Here is a 24,621-nt window from a genome sequence, read left to right as displayed (position 1 = left end):
TCCTTTTTGGCGGTTTTCTATGAATTTCACATTTTCTTTCATTTTTTCGAAAAATTCACAGGAACAAAAAAGTCTTACATTTATCATTTACATATGTGTACCAAGTTTCAAAGTGATCCGTCCGTAAATAACCGAAATAAATTTTCTACAATTGGAAATTGCCATTGGAAATTTCAGGGAGTAAATTTGGGAGTAATCAAAAATTGAAGATGGCGCACGCGTGACGCCGTGGTGTGTTCTAGTAAATGAAAGAAAAAAGTAAATGAAAGAGACATGAGTGAGAAGTGATTAAAAGAAATTTGTGTGATTTTGGACTTTGGTGGACGTGGTTGGTCATGAATAGCTAACTGACTAAATTGTGTGACTAATGAATACGGCCATACCTACTCGGCGCCGGCAACTGCAAGTCTGCAATCTGCATAATTGTCACCTATTCCATGCAGAAACTAACCTTTTTTCACTAGCTTCTTACTGTCTTTTTTCACTATGATGTAGGCTTACCTACTCTACTATACTGGTTTGCAGTTTGCACTTAATCCCATTCCCAATAATAACAAAGTAACCATGTGAAACTAATCAAGTGACAATACCTAGTAATGTAAATATTTCCCTTGTGTTGTCACCCTGCCCCCTAACCAAAGATAGTTTATTCAAAGTATATTGTTCATTTTTTTGTTCTGTTTTCTCTGTGTTGGCTGTTGCTGTTTTTTCTTTCTGTTTCATCTGAGAAAAATTCAGAACTGATAGGTTAGGCAGAATATACTTTTCCCTCCAACATTAATGGTGTGATGAGTTGCTGTATAAGAAGGCATATTGCTGTATAAAACCAACAACAATAATGGGCAAACAAATGCCAGCCAAAAAGCGGGTGGTTAGCAATGAGAATAGCGAGATCAAAGCTGACCAAGTGGAGTGCTTTATCATTACCCTCGTATCTCTGTTATCTGGCTCCTGTTACCTCTCTATCGTATCATTACTCTCGTATCTCTGTTATCTGGTTCCTGATACCCTCCTAAAGTATCATTACCCTCGTATCACTGTTACTGGCTCCTAATACCCTCAATGTAGCATGTGCATTTCTTGCCCTCGGTTTCTACATAAACAACATTTGTGTCTTTAATAAACAACATTCGTCTATGCAATAAATAACATTCGTCTATTCAATGAACAACATTCGGTCTATTAAATAAACAACATTCGGTCTATTTAATAAACAACATTCTTCTATTCAATAAACAACATTCGTCTATCCCTCTCATTTAGATTGTATGGCACAATTCATTATTATTATAATTTTAAATGCTTACTTGTTTCAAATTGTCTTCAAATTCTTTGTTTAAAAACCTATTATTTTTATTCCTACTTTGCTCGGACGCACAGCTGACTGCATGGATGCCTGCTAATTTTAGTTGAATTTTTCGAGAAAAATTAAGGTTACTTTGGTATATTCTAATATTAATTCGATAAAATTTTCTTGAATTATTGGTATTTTACAGACTGAGTTTGCGCTAGTTAATTTTTTCTAGGATTATTAAGAGTGCCTTAGTATATTTTAATATTAATTTGATTAAATTTTTTTGAAATCCAATGTATTTGTTTTTTACAGGCGGAGCTTGCGCAACAGAACGCCTGTGAACGCTTCGAACTGATCTCCGAGAAAGCAAAAGAGGGTAAGTTAAGTTAAAGTTAAAAGTTAACTTTAAGTTAAAGTTAAAAAGTTAGTTACTTTTTAGTTAGTTATTTAAGTTAAAAAAGTAAGTTAAGTTACACTGAGCCCTCACTCGCTAGCTTAAATTCATTTTTCAGTAAGAAAATTGGGGAACAATTTTTTTGCTCGCTTCCGCTCTTTATTCGCATTCTCTTTCACTGACTTCACTTCAGTATTTTTACTGAAACGCTTCAGCACAAAATGCATTAGAACTAAAACGACCACACTTCCGCCTTGTGACACGGCTTAAATTAAATTAATTAAATAATTAAAACAAATAATAATTTAATTAATAAATTCACTGGGTGAGGAGGTTATAAAAGTGTTGAATTAGGCAGAGATTTTACGCATAGTTAGTAAGAATGAATTCTTTTTGTAGTTTAAAGTAGATTGACAGGAACACTTGGTGGTACTTGCTATGTACACTATCTTAGGATACCGTATAACTGGTACTTAGGATATAAGCAGTACTTAGGATATAAGTAATACTTATGATATAAATAATACTTAGGATATAAGCCGTACTTAGGATATAAGTAGTAATATAGGTACTTAGGATATAAGTAATAATATAGGTACTTAGGATATAAGTATTACTTGGGATAAGTAATACTTGGGATATAAGCAGTACTTAGGATATAAGTAATACTTAGGACATAAGTAATACTTAGGATATAGGTAATACTTAGGATATAAGCAGTACTTAGGATATAAGTAATACTTAGGATATAGGTAATACTTAGGATATAACTAGTACATAAGAAATCAGTAGCACTTAGGATATATAAGTTCTACTAGTACGTGACCGAGATCTATACGCCGCAGAACTGGCGACGTTCGGCCAGCGTCGCGTCGCCCACTTCCGTAAGAACCTCGTGGGGCTGGCAGAACTGCAGCTGAAACATGCTAAGGCGCAGCTGCTGCTGCTCAACACCTGTATACAGACGTTGTCTGACTCCAGTACATCTGCTGCTACATTCAATACAGCTGCTACACATGTGTAGTGAGCCCCTACAGCTGCAGAACATCTACAGCTGCAGAACATCTACAGCTGCAGAACTCCTGTATTCTGCCTGAATATCTACAAGTAACGCCTGTATTCTGCCTGAATATCTACAAGTAACGCCTGTATTCTGCCGGAATATTTCTCCTACGCAGTCGGCGTCTGCGACGCGTATACTGCTTCATTTCCTATTTTTCATTTCTTCTTTTTCATTCACTCTAATTCATTTCCTCAGCTTTATTTCCTCTTTTTTACTTCCTATACTACATTTTCTCTTTTTCATTTCCTCTTTGTCAATGTCCGCTGCTCTATACCGACTGAATATGAATTCTTGCAGTGAAATCTCCGAGCGACTCGAACAAAAAAATCGAGGTTTTTCTATAAAAAGAAAAGCTATTAATCGTGTTTAGTTGTTCTCATTATTCTTGAATCGCGTTCAAAATTCTGCATCGTTATTGAACAGTTTGATTGATTTAACGGTTCATGAAATATAATGAATGAAAGCACCACTATATTCGAGTTGCATGTGTTGAAAAGTACAATCAGCTCATAATGTCATCATACTTATGATGCCTATTCATACTTTTGATGTCATCATACTTTACTAACGCCATCTGGAAGTAAATCGAGATCATTTGTGTACTCGATGAAAGTATCACCCGATGTATTTGCCTTCAGCTGAAAGTATCACTCGATGTATTTGCCTTCAGCTGAAAGTATCACTCGGTGTATTTGCCTTCAGCTGAAAGTATCACCCGATGTATTTGCCTTCAGCTGAAAGTATCGCCCGATGTATTTGCCTTCAGCTGAAAGTATCACCCGATGTATTTGCCTTCAGCTGAAAGTATCACCCGATGTATTTGCCTTCAGCTGAAAGTATCACCCGATGTATGCAAGTGTCTAAATTCTAATACAAATTTTCTACGTAAATATTTATATATTCATGAAAACAATATTCATGCAGAAAATTCATTTATTTTTTCCCCGAATCATTATGTACATTTGCTCATTGCTTAGTATTCTATGTTGTGCGCTTCTTGTTTACTGTACTTTATTATTATATTGTACTTTATTATTATATTGTACGTCATGAATGTATTGTACTTCTGTACTGCAATGTTTTCTAAATTTATTACGTTATTGTTGCTGCGAAGCTCACAATATTATTTTTTCTGTCAAGGTTTACGTTCTCTCGGTCATTCCATTGTCGTTGTTTACTTATTAAGTTCTGATGTGTCGCGATTTATAAAAATTTAAACTTATTAAGATTTGAGACTTATTAAGTTTTGAGGCGTCGCCACTCAATAAGATTTAAACTTATTAAGATTTGAGACTTATTTAGTTTTGAAACTTATTAAGTTTTGAAACGTCGCCACTTATTAAGATTTGAGACTTATTAAGGTTTGAAACTTATTAAGATTTGAGACTTATTTAGTTTTGAAACTTATTAAGTTTTGAGGCGTCGCCACTTATTAAGATTTGAGACTTATTAAGTTTAAAGGCGTCGTTCACACACATTAAGGGTCCGGAGGTGGCACGTTTTCATCCTAAATTATAATTTATTTGGTGCTCTTTTTGTTGTAATGTTTGATGTTCTATGTTTATTTGGGGGTAGGCTGTGTTAATGTGGCTCTTGTTTTAAAGGAATGTGTTAATAAAGAGATAATTTAAATTAGTAGAGACTGTGATGCTACCTGTTCAATGTTAGTTTTCTGGATTATTGCACGACTGCCCTCCACATAATGCCCTTTTTTATTGGTCGAGAATGTGGCCTGTGATTGGACAAGAATATCGTGTGTTGCGATTGGTTGAGAATTTCTTACGTTGCTATAGGTCGAGGATTTCTTATGTTATGATTGGTTGAAAATTTCGTGTGATGTGATTGATCGAGAATTTTTTGTATTGCGATTGATCGAGAATTTCATATGTTGTGATTGGTTGAGAATTTCTTACGTTGCGATTGGTCGAGGATTTCTTACGTTGCGATTGATCGAGAATTTCATATGTTGTGATTGGTTGAAAATTTCGTGTGTTGTGATTGGTCGAGAATTTCTCATGTTGTGATTGGTTGAAAATTTCGTGTGCAGTGGTTGGCCAACAATATCGTGTGCAGTGATTGGCCAAAAATGTCGTGGTCTGTGGTTGGTCAAGAATGTTGTGTGTAGTGATTGGCCAAGAATATCGTCAGCTGTGATTGGCCATGAATGTCGTGGTCTGTGGTTGGTCAAGAATGTTGTGTGCAGTGATTGGCCATGAATATCGTCAGCTGTGATTCGTCGAGAATGTCGTGTGCTGTTATTGGTTATGAATGTCGTGTGCCACAGCTACACGGTCGAGACTCTCACTTTAATTATCACAGTTCCGGACGAATGGAATTATTTTTCTTGTACATAACATTAGTAATAAACGTGCGTGTAAGAAGTAAGAGTGTGGCGACCGATGTCTTACGTTGCCTCTACAGCTCCATGCCTTTAGTGTTGCAGTTGAATTCTTACTTTATTATATATACTTTACGTTATTTGTTTGATGATATGCGTCATTTTTAAGAACCAATATTTATATAACTTACGATAATATTGTAAATGTAATCCTACTTGGAAATATCTACATTATATCGCAAACTACAATCCGATAAATATGATCACGATATGTTAGTTACTCGACTGAGTTAATTATCAAGCTGTTATATTGGGTCGCGTGAAATTAATGTTATCATAATAGTGTTAATGGCGCGTGAGAGTTTTTTGAGCCTCGTATAACAAAAAAAATTTATTATATTCTGTTGTAGGTGCCAACAATGTGCGGGCTAAGGAGATACTACTAGGATTTCTATTAAGAAGATGCTAGAGATGAAGCGCCGATTGGAAAAATAAGTTATCAATTCCATTTGCTTGCATTCTATGTTCCGTATTCTTTTATATATAAATCGCAAGTAATTACTGAAGATTCTCTATTATTTATTTGCATTAAGTTTTTATTAAATTCTAGAAATCAATGGAATATGTGTTGGTAGAGACTATGTGGAATATGTGCATCATTAGAGACTTCAGAACTTCGACAAAGAACTTCACCAACTTGATCAAGAACTTCAGAACTTCGACAAAGAACTTCACCAACTTGATCAAGAACTCGTTGCCTGTGCCTTGTTGATACTTGGCACTGCCATTTAAATTATCATTTAAATTGTGGCTGTTAAATTTCAATTTTTTTCACAGTATTCTGAGCTATAACATTTACTCGAACATGAAGATATGTAAGCTTTGTGGCATTAGGATATGTTTGTAATGTGGCACGATTTCCTTCCAATGGAAATCAAGAAAAATGTGCAGCAATTAAACGGAACTCGAAGCAACATTTCTTTTTTTTTAAAGCTGCGACTTTGTGCTGAAAAAGTGAAAATAGAAGAAATAGAGCATTCAGCTATTCATCCCAGCCGAGTTTTGATGTTTATCAGCTTTTTTGTGCAGTGTTAGCGCTTTGATGTCTGAAGCAGAATTACTTCAGTAATCGATTTTTCATTCCTGTAACATTGTGTTAGAATTAAATTACATATCTTGCTTTTTAAAGTAAATTTCCACCGTGTTTAAGTTTTGAAGGGAATATTAATAAATGGTATCAGTGTGCACATAGCACAGTATGTTAGCGGTCAGGATACTGCCGACATCTAATATATTTATGGGATTTTGCTGTTGATTTTTGAATGACACAATTTATGCTTTTGGTCTTTTACTCTATCACTTCCGTAGCTCATCCACGTGTCGTAAATTTGACTCGCTGAATCCTACTATTGATATTCCTGCCTTAAGAAAGATTATTGTAACCGCTAAGCCGACTCTACCAACAGATACATTGAGCGTGCATAGCCTCCATAATCTACATTAACATATATATTCTACACAGCTCTAAAGTTGTGTACAGGTTTTGTCCATTAATGGCGTTGTATACTCAATATAGGTTCAATTGTGTATAGGTTCGTCCGTTTATGGCTTCTATAACCAATTAATTTTTGGGTTATAGTTGAAGATTGAAGTCGCAAACCTCGGATCCATTCATAGCTGCCAAGCTCCGCAAAATTTACAGTCATATTTTCGTCCAGGCTGTGAGTAAATATAAATTTCATATATATTAAAAAAGTGATGAATCGTAATATATTGCGCCCCAATCCATGAAGCGTAGCAAACGTTTGCAGTGCACATCACAGTTACACGTGACATTGTCATGTCTCTGATAGCTTAGAACATCACAACCCTTAACGGTGGACATACAAGCATACATAAAAAATATAACTCAGTGCTCACTGCAGTGAGTGACAGAGAGCGCATTTTCTCGTCGACGAAAACTTGAGGTCACGGACAGACGGACGGACATGGCGAGCACAATAGTGCATTTTTTCCATAAATGAGAAAATGCGCTAAAAATCACGTGGAGACTGTAATGTCATAGAATGGCTCTTCAGTCATTGTTTTCTTAGAATGTAATGACTTATTGACTTCAGTCAGAATGTAAGTCAATGATTATTTGGAACTCAACTGCGAAATATAAGAAATTAGACTCGAGTTACCTAAATACTGTGGATTTTTCCAGCAATATAATATCTGAATATTTGCGAGAAACGTTCTGTTAATCACAATTTGTATAGAAAATGAAAATGTTGAATACAAGGAAACGATGTAATTTATTAAAGCTCTCGTGATCGTTACACTGCAGGCTCGGTCAACCATGACAAGTAACGTACAACCATCTTGCAGGCAAACGAATTCAAGCTTGATGAACATTAACAAGAAATGCAATCATTGAATATCACTACCTGATGTATGAAAAAAATGAGGTAATTTGAGAGCAAGAAATAGTCCAGACTAAAGGACAGAATTTTGCTTCGAATAAAGTATAGGCAAGAGACTCGCCTCTGGGGCTTATGGCGTGACGTATGTGTCTCTGCTACCGAGCAGAGGAACGTTGAGGCCAAAGGTACGGGAACGTCGAAGCGTTTTCATACGATTTTAAATATTTTATTCCTGCATTTTTTACACATTTCTGCTAACATTTCATGTCTCCAAAGCGTCTTAATACAAATATTTTTCCTACGCCATTCAAATAGTTTAAAATGAATTTTTTACAGATCTTTTCGTTATGTGTGGGTCAGTGTGAAGCAAAAATTATAAATATTCATAAAAAAATTATACCATACAATAGAATTGTATTCGGAAAAATTTAATTCAATGAAAGTATGAAGCTAGATGAATGGATAAGTATTACTTTAATCACAGAGCATAATTGTAATATGTTTACTGAATGATCTCCGCCGACTCTCTCTCTAGGCACCGCAACCCATTTTCGATTTTCTTTTTCGACCGCAGCTACCAACGATCTGCGAAATTTCATGTCTGACCCGGCGAGCCCCGGATTACCATATTTTAAAAGTAATAAAACAGTTCATGGAGAATCTTCTGAAAGAACCGCTCCGACACTCTTGGAACTAATTTCACAGCTGGTTTTCCGCGCATAAGTTGTCAAATCAGGACCGATCGCGACCAAAGTTTTAACTACGCTATTTATTCACAATATACTCTCCTGCGAGCCTCGTTGGAATATTATCTGAAATCTAATCTGAAAAGATCTTCCTGAAATTCAGAACATAACTAATAACTTCAATACGCTGCCATTGAAATCTTTGCCGATTTTTGTGAACTTTGGTTTTGATTAAAGGAAACTTTCAAATAATTCGGTACATCTCGGACAAATTTACGGCTGGAAACGCGGCAGGTCTCACGGCCAATCTCCAAATTCAATGACCAAGGAATATCTGCCAAACTAATGAACGCAGCTCGATGAAACTTGGTACACGTAATGACGTATTCAGCAGAACCTAACGGTGATGTTTAGCTCGTGAAATTTTTTCCCATTTCACCTTCATTCGTCAATTATATATTATATTCATACGGCAATTCGGGCCGAAATTTGCAGTCCGTTGAAAATATTTGATCGAAAGGCCAGTCTAGTCAAGAAAAATACAAGAATCTGCGACAGGCCTATTCTTCAATGCCGAAGATACTATAGTATACCACTAGGTATAACTCACGAATGAAGGTGGAATGGAAAATTTTTTCACGTGCTAAACATCACCGTTAGGTCATGATGAATACGTGTATCAAGTTTCATCGAGCTGCGTTCATTACTTTGGGAGATATTCCTTGGACATTGAATTCGGATATTGACCGTGAGACCGACCGCGAGTCCGGCCGTAAAACCTCACGCTCCCCATAAGCGACCGAATCTGTGGTGTGACCGCTCAACACAAACTATAAATGAAGTTAATGAACAACTAATGAAATGCCAATTTAATTCATATATACATTTTAGTCAATAAATTGGGCGTAAAATCAATTATAGTAACTACATACCTTATTAGTTTAGGATTGGTTGATGACCAAACGAGTAATGAACGTGTTCATTCTTCGTTCAACTTTGCTCAGATGTCTCCTTGGGCTACGAGTACCGAGTGGCGACTCACTGGCGAGTACGCGCTACAATCAGTCATCAGTTATCACTGTAATAGTTGCGGCGCTAAAGTAATTCTAGCTACAAGCTACTGACAGTTACTGTGTTCTTAAAGATTTTTACATATATTAGCAACCAGAAATTTCGTAAGTTGTTACCAGTAAATGTTTGCTTATGTTCGTATGCGTTTTTATATCGTACAATAGAAAATCGAAAAAATTAGCTAACAGAGCTCTACGTGAATGTTTATCATAACCCAAATACTTTTTTATGTTCTTAGCTTCCGACGGTAGTTAAAAAACTTGGTATTCAGATTTAAGGGTGGAATAAATTGTGAATTCTTAGGTGCTGCCGCTGAATTTGATCAGCACGTAGCACGGTAGCAGTAGCCAGTAAGAACATGCCTAGCCTAGAGAGTTTTTTAGACTCTCCCTCAAGTTCATTTTTGAGTCCTATAACTTAAGTAGACCAGTAAAGTATCATGGATACGTACCAGCAGGCAGCATTATCATACATAAGAAATTGGTTTAAATCTTGAGTACCTAAATGAGGAAATTAAAAATGAGCTGATTCTAAAAAAGCTCTGGTTTGCCACTATGTGCAGCCTAGGTACTCGTTTTATGACAAATTTATGTAAAACAAATTATACATATTCAGATTGCAGAATTTGACATGCCAATTTTTTATTTTAAGTGAATGCCTCTTTGAACTTGGCCCTTGCTACAAGATCTGTCCAGATTCAGTGTAATCTTTATATTTTTATATATTATATATCTCTTTCTCACTCTCTGACTCCCTAAGTTGAAAACTGGTCAGTAGCCGCCCGGCGGCCGGCACCACTAACCAGTGAAGTAAATTAGACAAAAATGTCTGTGAATCTTGCCAATTTAACCCGTTCCAAAGGTCTTGTACCAGCTCCTCCAGTAAAAAAAAAACAAGAAAAACCTTCTATTTTTGGCTGCAATTTTCAGAAATCACCTGTGAAACAATCATTTTTACCAGCAATTATAGGAAACTTTTGCTGAATATTACAAATTGGTATCTCTCCCAAATTTACCTCCTGATCTGATGGTATTTTACCATTTAAAAGATGCAATTACACATTATTGAAGGTTCTGAACTTCTGATAATTCCATAACACTTTTGAAGGCTCTCAGTTCATTAATAACTAAATAGATATTATTAAATATTTTTTTATATTAAAAGTTGATGAAATAGATTTTTCTAGTAATATCAATAATAAATTCATGATGAATTGCCTTGCCATCCACCAGGGTCCAGGCTTGCCCCAACATTGGCAACGTCAAACATCTGTCACTTGTCATTTTGTCAACCACTATCAGTCTGCCACTGACTGCCCAGTGACCAGTCTACACATATATACATCCTTGCTTAGTCACTTTTACTAAAAATTAATAAATGACCATTAAAAATCCTTTTGACAGAGACCTTGTTAATCTTTAAAAATCTTGCTAAAATATAAATGGTCTTATCTTTTTATATGTATGAAAGGTTGATAACTTGATGGCATTCATGAGTGACAACTTGAATATCTGGCAATCAGTGGGTGTTTCAGAGTATAATATATAGCTTTATAATGAAATCATGTTCAGAATCTGGTCTCTTCTTTAACACGTTGACTACGATTGCTTCATCTTGTACTATTATTTCATTTTTTGTACTTTTTCTAAGCAGGGTTGCCAGACGGTCATTTTTTCCAGACAAATTCCGTGATCTAGTTTTTCTCAATTGCGTTGGCCGGCAAAAATTTATGGTAGCGGTACTTCCTAATTAAATTTTAAATACTGCAAAAAGAAAATAAATGGAATTTTTATAGCGGAACCTACAAATAAACTAGTATACATTGAATTATCGGCCTTTTTTGTTCTCGGATTTGGCCGATTTTAGGCAACCTGAATTATGTACCACTACCTCCTGGAGAAATACATTTCGTGGTACGCATATGTACCAATACGTAGTCAACGTGTTAATCATTAATCAGGCTTTAATTTACAGGTAAAAAAAATGTATAACAGCTCCTCATCACAGTATTACCTAAATGTTGCTTTCCATGCAATGCCCAATTCTTAAATATCTGGCTTTTGAGCTGTAACTTATTTTCTTAGTCGTGATTTTATTGAATTTACGCCTAAAAACATGAATTCGATTGTAAAATAATTCATTTTTCATTAATCCTAAAGAAATATTTTGAACTCCAAATGCATCCATGAAAGATATACATACCTATGCCTCCAGCCATAGATTATGTCAATATTGTTTGCTTTGATCTAGAAATATAAACTTATGCATATACATATCTTCAGTACGGAGATATTTGCATACTCTTCTTTGCTGTCATTGCAAGTATATGAAGTCATTGTAAACTAAAAATCAAATTGCAAATTTTGGATTTTTTATTGAACCTTTTATTTTAGTCACAAAACTCTTCATTTAACTAAAATAGCATGATGGAGTTGTAAGATTTTGGGAAAAGTAGGAAGTCTTCCATACTGGCTCTGTAATTGGGGATCAGACTGTCTCAGGCTAAGGTTTCTTGGTAACCTAACTCTGTAATATCAGAGTGAATAATCATGCACAACCCACCCATTAATTAACTATAAGTCGTTTGCCCAAAGACAATTTTATCCCCTAGCCATGGCTTTGCACAATCTATCCCATAGTAAAGAGGTAAAATGTTACATTTATGTCTGGTTTTCAGAACTACCCATTAATCAGTCAATTTCAGTTTTAACAATAATCTGTCTTTTTTAAGTTAAGGCAAAGGTCATTAATTAAACTTGAATCTTGCTTGTCTTTCTTCATTAACTTGATGATGATAATCAGTACCTAGCATGAATCACAGGAAGATTAGCTAAATCAAGCACCAACAAAACTATGCCCTTTCTATAGTGATTATCATTGCTTATTGATTAAATATCAGCAAAACATGAAATATTGATATTCATTACAACATACAACTTGCTCCAGAAATTCATTGTTGACTCTTGCTCCAGAAACTCCATTGACTCCTGCTCCAGAAATTCATTGTTGACTCCTTCTCCAGAAGCTCATTGTTGACTCGTGCTCCAGAAACTCAATGTTGACTCCTGCTCCCTGCTCCAGAAACTCATTGTTGACTCCTGCTCCAGAAACTCATTGTTGACTCCTGCTCCAGAAACTCAATTTTGACTCCTGCTCCAGAAACTCATTGTTGACTCCTGCTCCAGAAACTCCTTGGTTGACTCGTGCTCCAGAAACTAATTGTTGACTCCTGCTCCAGAAACTAATTGTTGTTTCCTGCTCCAGAAACTCATTGTTGACTTCTGCTCCAGAAACTCATTGTTGACTCCTGCTCCAGAAACTTGATGTCGACTCTTGCTCCAGAAACTCGTTTTTGACTCCTGCTCCAGAAACGCATTGACTCCTGCTCCAGAAACTCATTGTTGACTCATGCTCCAGAAACTCGTTGTTGACTCATGCTCCAGAAACTCGTTTTTGACTCTTGCTCCAGAAATGCATTGACTCCTGCTCCAGAAACTCATTGTTGACTCATTCTCCAGAAATTCATTGTTGACTCATGCTCCAGAAACTCATTGTTGACTCATTCTCCAGAAACTCATTGTTGACTCATGCTCCAGAAACTCATTGTTGACTCATGCTCCAGAAACTCATTGTTGACTCTTGCTCCAGAAACTCCATTGTTGACTCCTGCTTATAACTCCTTGTAAACTCTTGTTGTAGATTACAGCGGGAAGCATGCCAACAAAATAATTATTTACTTATATATGTTACATTCATTAAATTAAAGATTTTGCATTGACTTTCAATTCCTCTCTTTATTGACTACATACCGGTATTATACTTTAGCGCATTTTCTCATATATATAAAAAATTCACTATTGTGCTAGCCATGTCCGTCTGTGTGTCCGTCCGTCCGTGACCTCAAGTTTTCGTCGACGAGAAAATGCGCTCTCTGTCACTCACTGCACTGTGTACTGAGTTATATTTTTACTTGATGGATCAAGAAACTTATTGATGACAATTGTGAATTGTTTCAGATGATGGCGGGCAGTGTGGCTGTAGGGATGGACCTGGGCACGACATTTTCGTGCGTGGGCGTCTGGCGAAATGGGCGCACGGAAATAATCGCTGACGCAAAAACTGGCGCGCGACTCACGCCATCGTGCGTGGCTTTTACTGAAGAAGGCTTGTACGTCGGGGAAGCTGCGGCTGCCCAGGCATCAATGAACCCTGCAAACACCCTGTATGAGACCAAACGTCTCATTGGCCGGCGTTACAGTGACCCTTCTCTCCGCAAAGATATAAACAATTTTTCTTATTCGGTGCGTGACAACGGTAACAACTCGCCTGTTATCCAACTGCAGTACCGAGATGAGGCTGTTGAACTGTGGCCCGAGCAAGTAAGCGCCCTTGTTCTGGATCATCTGAAGAAAGTTGCTGAAAATTACTTGGACTGCGAGGTGACCGAAGTTGTCATTACTGTACCTGCCTATTTCAGCGACTCCCAGAGACAGGCCACCAAAGACGCTGCTCGTATCGCCGGTCTGTCGGTTCTCCGGATCATCAATGAACCCACTGCTGCAGCGCTGGCTTATGGCATTCACCGCCACACTTATGGCCATAGAACCGTGCTTGTCTTTGATTTGGGTGGTGGCACATTTGATGTTTCATTGCTGGATGTGGTGCAGAGTCAGTATAAACCTGCACGGTATACGGTAAAGGCTGTGACCGGAGATACCAACCTCGGTGGTACGGACTTTGATAGAATCCTTATGGACTACTGCCTCAATGATATCCGCAAACGGCATCTGATGGAACTTGGTACAAATGTAAGGGCGAAGATCCGACTGAAGAAGGAGTGCGAAAAGGCGAAGTGCAGGTTGTCGGTGTCAATGACGACAGTGATCGACGTGCCTGGTCTTATCAAAGGACGAGACTACTCTTGCACCCTCACACGGGCCAAGTTCGATATGCTCTGCAGTCAACTCTTCGGAAGAACAATGCAAATCTTAAGGCAGTTCTTGAGCGAAAACAACGCTGAAGTTTCCTCTGTTGATGACGTTGTTCTCGTTGGTGGGTCTACAAGAATTCCTAAAATCAGGTCAAATCTTGCTGAACTTTTTGGTGAATCTAAAATTCGTCAGACGATCAATGCGGATGAAGCTGTTGCCACCGGCGCCGCAGTTCTAGCCGCCATCGTGTCAGGGGACAACAGCATCGACAACTTACACATCGCTGACGTCATCCCTTTGTCTCTGGGGCTGGCAGACGCGGATGAAAAAATGGTGGTTGTGATGGACAAGAACACCTCCATTCCCGCCAGAGTAACTCAGCCAACGTGGACCACAGTGACGGACTTCCAGACTCGCTGCAGGCTAAAGGTATACGAAGGAGAATTCCCATTAATTAAGGACAACTTGCTCCTTGGTTCCTTTCTTCTGGAGAACATCCAGTCGGCCAGGCAAGGAGTACCCAAGCTGGCCGTAACATTCTCAGTGGATGAAAACGGCATCCTGACTGTTGAGGCCGTGGATCAAGCCACCAAAAACAACAAGCAAGTCCAAATCGCGGCAAGGACAGGGAGACTTTCCGTCCAGGAAGTGGACGTGATGGCAAGAACCCATGCCCGGTTCACGTTGGAGGAGCTGGTTGACTCGAAAGACGATCAGAGCTCTTCTTCCGATGAGGAAATGGAAGATGAGGAGGAAGAAAAAGAAGAGCATCAAACACAAGAGGATATCGAAAGACTAGAAGCTAAAGCCAAGGACCGCTTGATGTCTTTGTGCTTCAGAACGAAGTTGTTGTTTGGTTCTGTCAGCTCACGTGACGTGATCAACGACGCCGACAGGGCGGCGGTTCTGCGCGAGACCGACGACCTCCTCGAATGGATGCACACGCGTGCACCCAACGGACGAGAATGTCGGCAGAAACTTGTCGGTTTTGAGGAAACTCTTAAGGGTTTCCATGAGCAAATTGCTTACTATGCTCGCTCGTAAATGAGTTCTTTATTATGGCCGTAATAGGCCAATGCAACACCGCGTAACAGGCCTCGTGCAACACCGAACCTTCAGCCTGTAAAACAGGCCAGGGCAACACCTATAACAGGCCTTTGCAACACCTGTAACATACCTTTGCAACACCTGTAACAGACCTTTGCAACACCTCGTATTCTTCTGTGCTCTCTTATATCTATGATACAGTTTTCTTTCAATGCCGTGTGTAGATAAGAACTCTATTCACTTTATTTGTACCTCACGATTTTTATGTATTCTATGTTAAAAGTTTAGTTATAAATTAATTTAATAGGTCAACGCAAGTTGTGAACAGCTCAGAGCGACCCTTAAATTTTGACCCAGAATGCAACTTGACCCAGAATGCAAAATTAGCTCCGAAGAGTTAGGAATTGCTGATTTTCTTCACTTTTATAAACCTGTAGCTAACTGCAGAAACTGCTGGCGAAAAGTAGCTAATTTGATGCTCAGTTGACGATCTGTTCTTATTCTTCTTATTCTTTTGTGGTAAATTTTTAGCCTTATTCTTCCATAGTATTTCTTATTATTCTTCCGTGTTGATTCTCTCACTTTTGATCTTGATTACGTGACAGAATTTATGCACATTCCCTATACAAATGTTTTTGTTAATGTAGAATAATCTCATAACTTTGAGTTAATTTTGATTAATTAATTCCTCTAAGTCTGATTAATTGCAGGAGAGAATCTGTCTGTGGGCAATATTTCCTGAGTGAAACTATGCTTTATCGTGTTGCACAAATATTAAATTTCATTCCTATGTATATATTCTACTATAGCATAGGAACTGATGATTTACACAAGAAGCGATTTTAGGTAATGACTTGGAAGCGAGTTGTAAGCAATGTACCAGTACAGTCAAAAGGATCAAAGTTCGTTTCCTAGCTTTAGTTTTATGAACAGTTCATAAATTTCGGAAAACCATAGTTTCATTGTAACATCTGGAAAAAATATACTCGTGTAGGATAGGCCTTCACAATTAAAAAAAATGAATAATTTCATAAATATGTGATTCAGGAATGAAATTTATTTGATCGAGATATGAACATTGGATCAAATTTATGAAATTGTATAAATGAGAGAAAAACACTGCATCGCCAAATTTTCATTTTGTCAGATATGAAGATAGCAAATCAGATGTTGGTGTAGAGTTGCTCGCCTTTAGTATACTTACCGAATCAATACGCAAAAAGTATCTTATAATTGTTTTTAAACCAAGGTCAATATTAATTTGGAGACGAATTCCAGAACAGTCAAAAGGCTGTACCAGTACAGTCCCGGTACCACGTCTACTACAGTAATGTCTTGGATATAGTAATGAATGTGTCAACACGCTAGCTTTTTATTTCAATCATGAACGATATGATTCAATCATATTTCTGCTGTTCGAACTGGAAACATTATTCTATCATTATACATTTTTTAAAAATTTATATTTTTCAAATATAGTTTTTAAGGTACGAATTATTTACTATTGCTTGATATCTATGCTGGAATTACTAGTCGAAAATAATTTGTTTTCTTATGCACCTGTGTATTATGACCGAGTTTATCACATTCCTAAACGAAAATAGTATTCCGTATGTTAATAAATCTTGATTTTATCACGTGGTTTGTGATCCCGTCATCTGTGTTCAGTGGGAGATTATTCTAGCTAGACAATGCAGTGCAATAGCCCGTGAACATTTTAACACTCGCCCAATATTTTACATATTTTACAGCATATTATTTTCGGGTTAATATCAACTACTATAGTTGATCTCTGTATCAGAAATTCAATCCTCGTGTCAATCCTAGACAGTAAATTTATAGCTTAAACACACTTGGTGGTCATGAATCAAACTCGTAACGTATTTCATACCTTATTAAAATACTCATGGTTTATACAAGGTCCCCGAAGGATTACTAGACTTTGAAACAAGAACCAACTCCAGGGGCCACGGCTATAAGCTAAAAAAACTGCGCTGCAACTTCTCCACGCGACAACATTTCTTCTCGCTTCGAGTCACTGACATGTGGAACAGCCTCCCCAATGACATCGTTGGCGCTCCAAGTATGAACGCGTTCAAGAACAGAAGAACAGACGAATCGAATTGCTCTAAGAGAGCCCAGTTTAAAACGATTTGACATATCGCTTACAATGTGTCTTGAAATCAGTGTATTGACAAGCTAACTCAGTGAATCAATCGTCAGTTATGGAAAGATCGGGTTCCAAAGGCCGGATCCCTTGTGAATCAAGTCACGAAAAGTTCAAGAATCGGCAACAGGCCATGGGCCTATGTCTTCAACGCCGACACTTCTATTCTCTTCTATTCTATTCTAGTGGCATCGCTACTTGGTACCGACATAGTTCACGCTCAGGAAACTGCCTAGCGACCTTCAAGCTATTCCGCCTTCGAGCACCTTTATGGAAGGCAAGTTCGCGGGCCGATTTCGGTATTACGCGGCTTGTGGGAGGACAGGTTACTTGACGATGACGCTCGTTCATCCTACGACTACGTGCTATCTTTGCGTGACAAACTCGAAGAGTGCGCGAAGATCGCTGCTCAGATCGCCGAAATTAGTGCTTCCAAATATAAGCAAACCTTTGACGTAAAATCGCAAGACCGACAGTTTCCTGTCGGGAGTGAAGTGCTTGTATTGTTGTACATGGTGACTTCTACACACAAGTTTCTTAAAGCTCCAACTATTTTTACGATAGCTTGTTCCTTTGCATTTCGATTTTTGTACTCCTTTGACCGAATATAAAGATCAATTAGGCTCTCTACTAGAGAGCGACTCCAAACGAGAGTGGTGTTAGTCGACATTTGGTGTGCCGGACCAGCGTACACAATCAACTTTTCTAGGTAGACCACAGACAGCTATCTACTAACTAAGAATTTAAAAGCAAAGAAATTTCCACAAAAAAGTTTCGGAGGCCAGCTCCAGCGTCAGTTCGTAGAATCTAAAATCTCAAATCAGAAGTCACAAATTAATACATTGAAAGCACAGAACGAATCGAATTTATTCAATTAATTAATTTAAATTCTTAGTTAATTAATTTTCGCAAACAATTGATATCAATTCTTTAATAGCTATCTACTGAGTGCCGCGCTTGTGTTTCATGAGGCATGGCCCCTGTCAATAGCTAGCTCGTCAATCGGTCAAGAAGCGCATGCAGAGGCTGCAAAGCGCACCTGCATGCACTTTGAGGCACTTTATTCTCGCTTGTTGCCCCTAGTGTGAACGGGCCTTTAAGGTACTGGAGTCCGTTATTCGGACCAAAAGCCGTCTGCTCTGCTTAAATTTAGGCACAGTCGCCTCTCAGTTTCATATTCGTCCCGCTGCTTTAGCTCAACATGCTCCATCGTATCCTGACTGAGCAGTATAATAGGTAAACTAAGAGAGGTTTGCATTTATTCAACCGATTGTCAGTTTCAAGCTTAGGCGCGGTGACAAAGTTAATCATTGAGCGAATGTCCACTTCCAGAACATATTCCTTTCCTATAAGGTAGATTTTAAAATTGTCGACGCCGAATATGATCGTCAGGCATTCCTTTTCGATGGAATAGGTTCTTTGTACACGAGGAAGGAGCTTGCGACTTGTCTATTCAAGTTAAAATTAAATTTCTAACAAAATGGACATTTTATCGATTCATTTTGTTTTTGTTTTATAATTACAATAGGGACAAAAGTGATAACTGTCTAAAACATAATTTGGATTTGAATCAGGGTGCCAGCGCGGTGACTTGAGTCGGGCACCCTGTATATTTTGAACAAAAAGTCGCTGCGACGCCCCCTCCTGGCCGTCCTCCTCGGCGGGAGGGAGGAGGCCGTATATTGAGGGGAGGGGGATGGGCGGTGGATGGATAACGCGACCGAGCATTAGCAGGGTCCCGTTGATGCTCCCCGTCTCCTTGGCCCTCTAGTCCTTGAGGCCCCGGAGCTGTGGCACCACGGAGATCGTCGGCGCTGCACATATGAAAACACCAAGTTTACAAGAGGGTACACACCAAGAAACGGGTAGCTGCTTATCCGAACAGTCTTTATAATTTCGAGCCAATATAAGAACAATTGATCATCTCATGATCACATCTGTTGAGGACTCGACATTGTTGCTGAGATCCTTGCTACAAACCTGGGGCTGGCTCTGCCGTGGCGAGAGGCTCACTGGAGGCTCTCGTGTGGGCGTGGGCTGCGTTACATTCCTGTTGGCAAGGATATTCACGCCAATCCATCGCAAGAATATATCCTTATACAAACTGAAGTCACCGTTGTAGTTCTCCCTAGTCCCTAGCACGATTCTCACTGGTTTTTCAATGGGGTTATAACTCATAAAACATGGCATGTTAAAACTTTAGGCAAACAAATTAAAAGTTTTTGCCACAATTCGTTCCGAAACACACGACTTATCACTTATTCATTTGCAGTCAGATGAAATATCGATTTCACTAGACACATGCCCGTTACATTGATTACGTAGGTCACCTTCAGTGACATCACACTTGCGGTTCTATAAAATGACTTCAGCAATCAGCACCGATAGAAGATAGTCACCACCTAGCCTCTCTAGTAAGTAACACGCTTGCTGGCTTGAGCTAAACTTCTGAAGCCTTGTTTACAGTCACCCCGCCTAATCCCGCGCCCGTACATACAATATAGTATTTACTAGCGCTTCACTGTGTCCTTCAACCCTCTTAACTGTCTACCACTTCAACAAACTGTCTCACAGAACATTATAATTGATGAAATTTGCGACGATTCCTAACGTGGATTCTTGCTACTAAGGCGGTACGTTTTAGACTACATACAGATCCGTTCTGAACTGATTACGAGGTACGAATTTCAAAATCTTGAGGGGACGCGATAAAAATGTACTAAATCCATTGATTATGAAAAAGTGGTAATTATAGTTGTATAGTATTTAGTACATAACTTACAGCTTGTTGCTGCAGGAGAGTGTCACGCTCCTGCAGAGCAGCCTCGAGAATCTCGTGGCGGATCTTCCAGTAGTCGAGAAGATCCGCTCGATCTCGTGGAAGAAGAAGAAGAAGAATCTAGAGGAAGAAGAAGAAGATCTCGTGGAAGAAGAAGAAGATCTCGTGGAAGAAGAAGAAGATCTCGTGGAAGAAGAAGAAGATCTCGTGGAAGAAGAAGAAGATCTCGTGGAAGAAGAAGAAGATCTCGTGGAAGAAGGAGAAGATCTCGTGGAAGAAGAAGAAGATCTCGTGGAAGAAGAAGAATCTCGTGGCGGATCTTCCAGTAGTCGCGATCTCGCGCCATCGAGTCGCGCTCTGCAGTGGCGCGAATTAAGTTGCTAAGATATCAGGGAGATCAAGCAGAATGGAAACCTTAAATCATAATTAAATCAACATGGGGGAAGTATTTTCCATTAATTTCAACATCGTTCTAAAACGATGGAGCTTACCTTCACCTCGGAAGCTTACCTTCACCTAGCTTATAACCTAAAATAATCAGTTTTATTTACCCCAAAACTGATTGGTTGGTTTTACTGTTAAATTAGAAGCCTTAAGTCTAGGAAATACAGCTTTCAATGCTTCTACATGTTCAGGCCATCTCGCTGTAGACATAGTATCAAAATAAAATGACACATTAGGTTAGGAATTTAAAACTATACGCACGAGTCGTATGTATGAAGCAACAGAGGTACCCAAGTCAAAAGCGAGTCTTTTAAATTCCATAAGACCTCTGGACGTGGCAAAAGCAGTTACAGGCCTAGAACTTTCTACAAGAGGAATCTGATGGTAAGCTTTACAGAGATCAATTTCGGAGAAATACTTTGCACCATGGAATTTGTGATACATGGAGAACAGCAAGGTGAAGAGGAAGGCTGAATATCTAGTTGCAATAGTTTATCGACCTCGTCGGCAAAATGCTTTCGCAAGTGCAGTGGCACAGAAAATACTTTAAATCGGACAGGTTCTGACGTAGTCCGCCTAATTTTATGCTTCAGAGAGCTAGTACGTACATCCATGCCGGAACTGAAGATAGGACATTTTCAAATTCTACAAGCATCTGGGTTACCTGAACATTTTGGGTTTCGTCAAGCAAATTACACATTTCAAGCTTCTTGTTTCCTGTTTCTAGAATTACAATCTCCTCAAATTCATTATAAATGCAGGTTTCACTACTGCTAAGTTCAAATTGATCGTCAAATTCTTGAACAACACTATTAATGCAGTAAAGAAAGAGATCGCTGTGAGGCAAAGGCTGGCCTGGCTCTCCGTCGCCGACGGAAGCACAGGAAACAGTCGCTCTGCGCTAATATTGCTCAAGCAAGTTGACATGATAGCTTCGTGCGGCCTTCTTCAGCAATGGCATAAATTTATACGATCGACCATCTTAACGACTTTAAAAGGGGCCTCGCCACGACAGCAGCAGCTTATTTGTACAACAATACAAGCACTTCACTCCCGACAGGAAACTGTCGGTCGTGCGATTTTACGTCAAAGGTTTGCTTATATTTGGAAGCACTAATTTCCGCGATCTGAGCAGCGATCTTCGCGCACTCTTCGAGTTTGTCACGCAAAGGTAGCACGTACTCGTGTGATGAACGAGCGTCATCGTTAAGTGACCTGTCCTCCCACAAGCCGCGTAATACCGAAATCGGTGCGCGAACTTGTCGTCCATAAAGGTGCTCGAAGGCGGAATAGCTTAAAGGTCGCTAGGCAGTTTCCTGAGCGCGAACTATGTCGGTTGACAAGTAGCGATGCCACTGAGTTAGCTTGTCAATACACTGATTTTAAGACAAGATTTCAAGGTAAAATGAAGTCTTTCAATACGACCAGTACACATCGAATGATGAGGCGTTGTGGAGATGAGTTTCGTCGCCACATCCCAAGAATCTGCATACATTTTCAAATCAACAATTACAATATTTTGGTCTAGAGAATATTTTTGGCGATATAATACAAATTGTAAGCGATATGTCAAATAGTTCTAAACTGGGCTTTGAAAAGATTCTTTCTCTTAGAGCAATTCGATCCAGCGCAATGGCTGAGCCTTCCTGACAAAGTTTCAGACTTTCTTGCATAGCGCTCATCATTAAGTCTGTACCAACATAATATCTGTAGCCTGAGACCGCAATAACAAAAATATTCATAAAATTCAATTATGTTTGTCAATTACTGACGGCTTTTCAAGCTGAACCCACCAATCACTGACGAGTAATCGGCCGCTATAGGCGTACTTCAACGAGTTTTGATAGGTCAGCTGTTATAATAAGTATTCAACTATGTTACTTTAAGGGAGTACCAGGAAAAAACTAGGTATGGACGTTTAAATCTTACGTGTGGACGTCAGGTTTAAATAAAATTTTGGCTTCGGGCTAATCTGTTACCCTGACAGAAATAGGGCAACGCCAAGTCTTCTGCGCAGGAGTCGCAACACTCGCTTCAGAGTTATTCTGCGTTTACTTTAAAACGCTTTCGAAATTAGAGACGGGTTAAAATACCGTCTCTGACTTTCGAGGACTTCAAATAATCCTGGGTGTATGACAAATACTGGCTTGGCTGGGTAATAATAAATTTGCAAGTAGCCTAAGGACAGCGTTTCATGCCAGTTTCTATCGCAGCGTAGAGAGCTTCTGAATTACGCGTTCTCTGAGGCCTGGAGGGGCTTGTGGCAGATTCAGGCCTGGCCCCAAATTGTTTTTAAGAAATGTTTGTACATCCAAATTAACTTCTAATGGAAGCAAATCATCCTATTGGAAATAAGAGATTTAACTATTACTCGCCCACTAACTAATAGTGTATATTGAGTCACTCTCAACAGCCAACGTGTGCAGATTAAGCGCTGAACTTACGCATTGCGTTGTATCGACTGCAGTTGCTGCTATATATAGCAGAAACGCGTGAGCTCATAAGATACAATGTGTAATGACAAAGCCTCGAAGGAACGTTCTTGTCGCATAATCTTAAGCCATGAAAACGTCAACATAAGCTTCTCAAGGAGGAATATGAACATATTTTTCTGCAAATCCATACGAAAGCTTCGCATAATTTAAGCAAATGCAGTATTTTTACGTCTGTTGTGGGATCAAGGATCGAATAAGCTTGAGCCATCCAAGCTTTACTGAACAAATGCCCAGTTACCTGGACACGGAACAATATAACACAACAGTAACAAAGGAAATATATAACCGTTAATTAACAAGTATGATACGTTAAGGTAAGGAACGTTGCACTTACATCATAGAACAGCAGGGGTCAGGCCCATTCGTATTGGCTATTGCATAGAGACTGAACACATTAGTCGGAGCCGGACCACATTACAACTTGCTACATGACGTCACGCACTAGTTCTTCATTACGACAACGTCTATTTCAGATTTTTCGCCCAAAAAGGGGATGGAATAATTGCGACAATAGAATATGGTTAAATTTCCTAAATCAGTTTACCACAAGAAGTTTCATTCCATAAACATGCAGCTCTGTCTGATATTCAGCGTGACATTCCATAAGACGGAACAGGCGTGATGGAAGTCCAAAGGCTGCACGAGTCCTGGAAGTGGCGCTCGATAGCCGTGACGCCTGCAACGGATGCGCGAGGTTTGCGATGCTAGCGATGTGAACGATCACGCCCCTCATCAACGCTATATCAAGTCTTCTTCAAGAGTCATTGTGTCGCATAATGATCACGGCCTTCATAAACGAAATATCAAGTCTTCATGGAAAGCCACTGCATAGGTCACTGCATAATAAGACTATTACGGTCTCCCTAAACGACATTAAGCCTTCGTCCTTAGTATCCTTAGTATTTGTTTGGGACATAGCAGTCCCAGGCCACGATAGATCGCCGCCTCTGATTATCGTTCATCCGCCCTCATTTGGGCCACCTGAAGCACGATACTGTTGCTTGCTTCTCGCCGCTGGTAGTGTTACTGGGGAGGACGATCTGGGATTGTGCTCAGGAACACGTCTAGTTGTCTCTTGAAGGTCTCCAGGGTGAACTCCCCCTCTCTTAGATCCCTTGGTAGGGCGTTGAACAGCCTTGGCCTTGCCACGGAAAGCGATCCTTCCCGCAGGGATTGAAATCTGACTGCGGATCTGTTACACAGGGGAGGGATCTTGCACAGTCTCCCCCTTCTCTCGTTGTGATATGTCTGAATCCTGAAGGTCTCGCTCTCGAAGTTTGGCACCATTCCGGTTATCATTTTCCATGTGTACAGAATGACATACCTCTCCCGTCTCCTCTGCAGTGAGTACAGACTCAGTCGCTGTAACCTCTCCCAGTAGTCAAAATTCTACATCCCTCTGATCCTGGAAGTAAAGGTTCGTTGGACTCTTTCCAGTTGCCGTATTGCGCCTAGTGTGAACGGAGTCCAGAGCTGGCAGCAGTATTCAAGGATAGGTATTACAAGG

General features: G+C 39.2%; 2 protein-coding genes across 2 annotated transcripts; both read left to right on the top strand.

Annotated features, from left to right (window-relative positions):
- Positions 1 to 838: 838 nt before the first annotated feature.
- On the top strand, positions 839 to 2,853 carry LOC108678869 (sorting nexin-6). The gene is made up of 3 exons (XM_047882282.1): positions 839 to 907; positions 1,607 to 1,670; positions 2,534 to 2,853. The coding sequence occupies exons 1-3, from the start codon at positions 839 to 841 to the stop codon at positions 2,710 to 2,712; spliced, it is 312 nt and encodes a 103-aa protein (XP_047738238.1). The 3' UTR covers positions 2,713 to 2,853.
- Positions 2,854 to 7,667: 4,814 nt separating this feature from the next.
- LOC108678877 (heat shock 70 kDa protein) lies at positions 7,668 to 16,180 on the top strand. Its single transcript, XM_018167372.2, has 2 exons — positions 7,668 to 7,679; positions 13,268 to 16,180. The coding sequence occupies exon 2, from the start codon at positions 13,268 to 13,270 to the stop codon at positions 15,224 to 15,226; it is 1,959 nt and encodes a 652-aa protein (XP_018022861.1). The 5' UTR covers positions 7,668 to 7,679; the 3' UTR covers positions 15,227 to 16,180.
- The last annotated feature ends 8,441 nt before the right edge of the window (positions 16,181 to 24,621 follow it).

This window comes from Hyalella azteca, unplaced genomic scaffold (genome assembly GCF_000764305.2).
Source record: "Hyalella azteca isolate HAZT.00-mixed unplaced genomic scaffold, Hazt_2.0.2 contig10088, whole genome shotgun sequence".
In the NCBI taxonomy this organism is placed as follows: Eukaryota; Metazoa; Arthropoda; class Malacostraca; order Amphipoda; family Hyalellidae; genus Hyalella; species Hyalella azteca.
The sequence above is the reverse complement of the archived record's forward strand: the minus strand, read 5'-3'. Positions and strand labels throughout refer to the sequence as shown.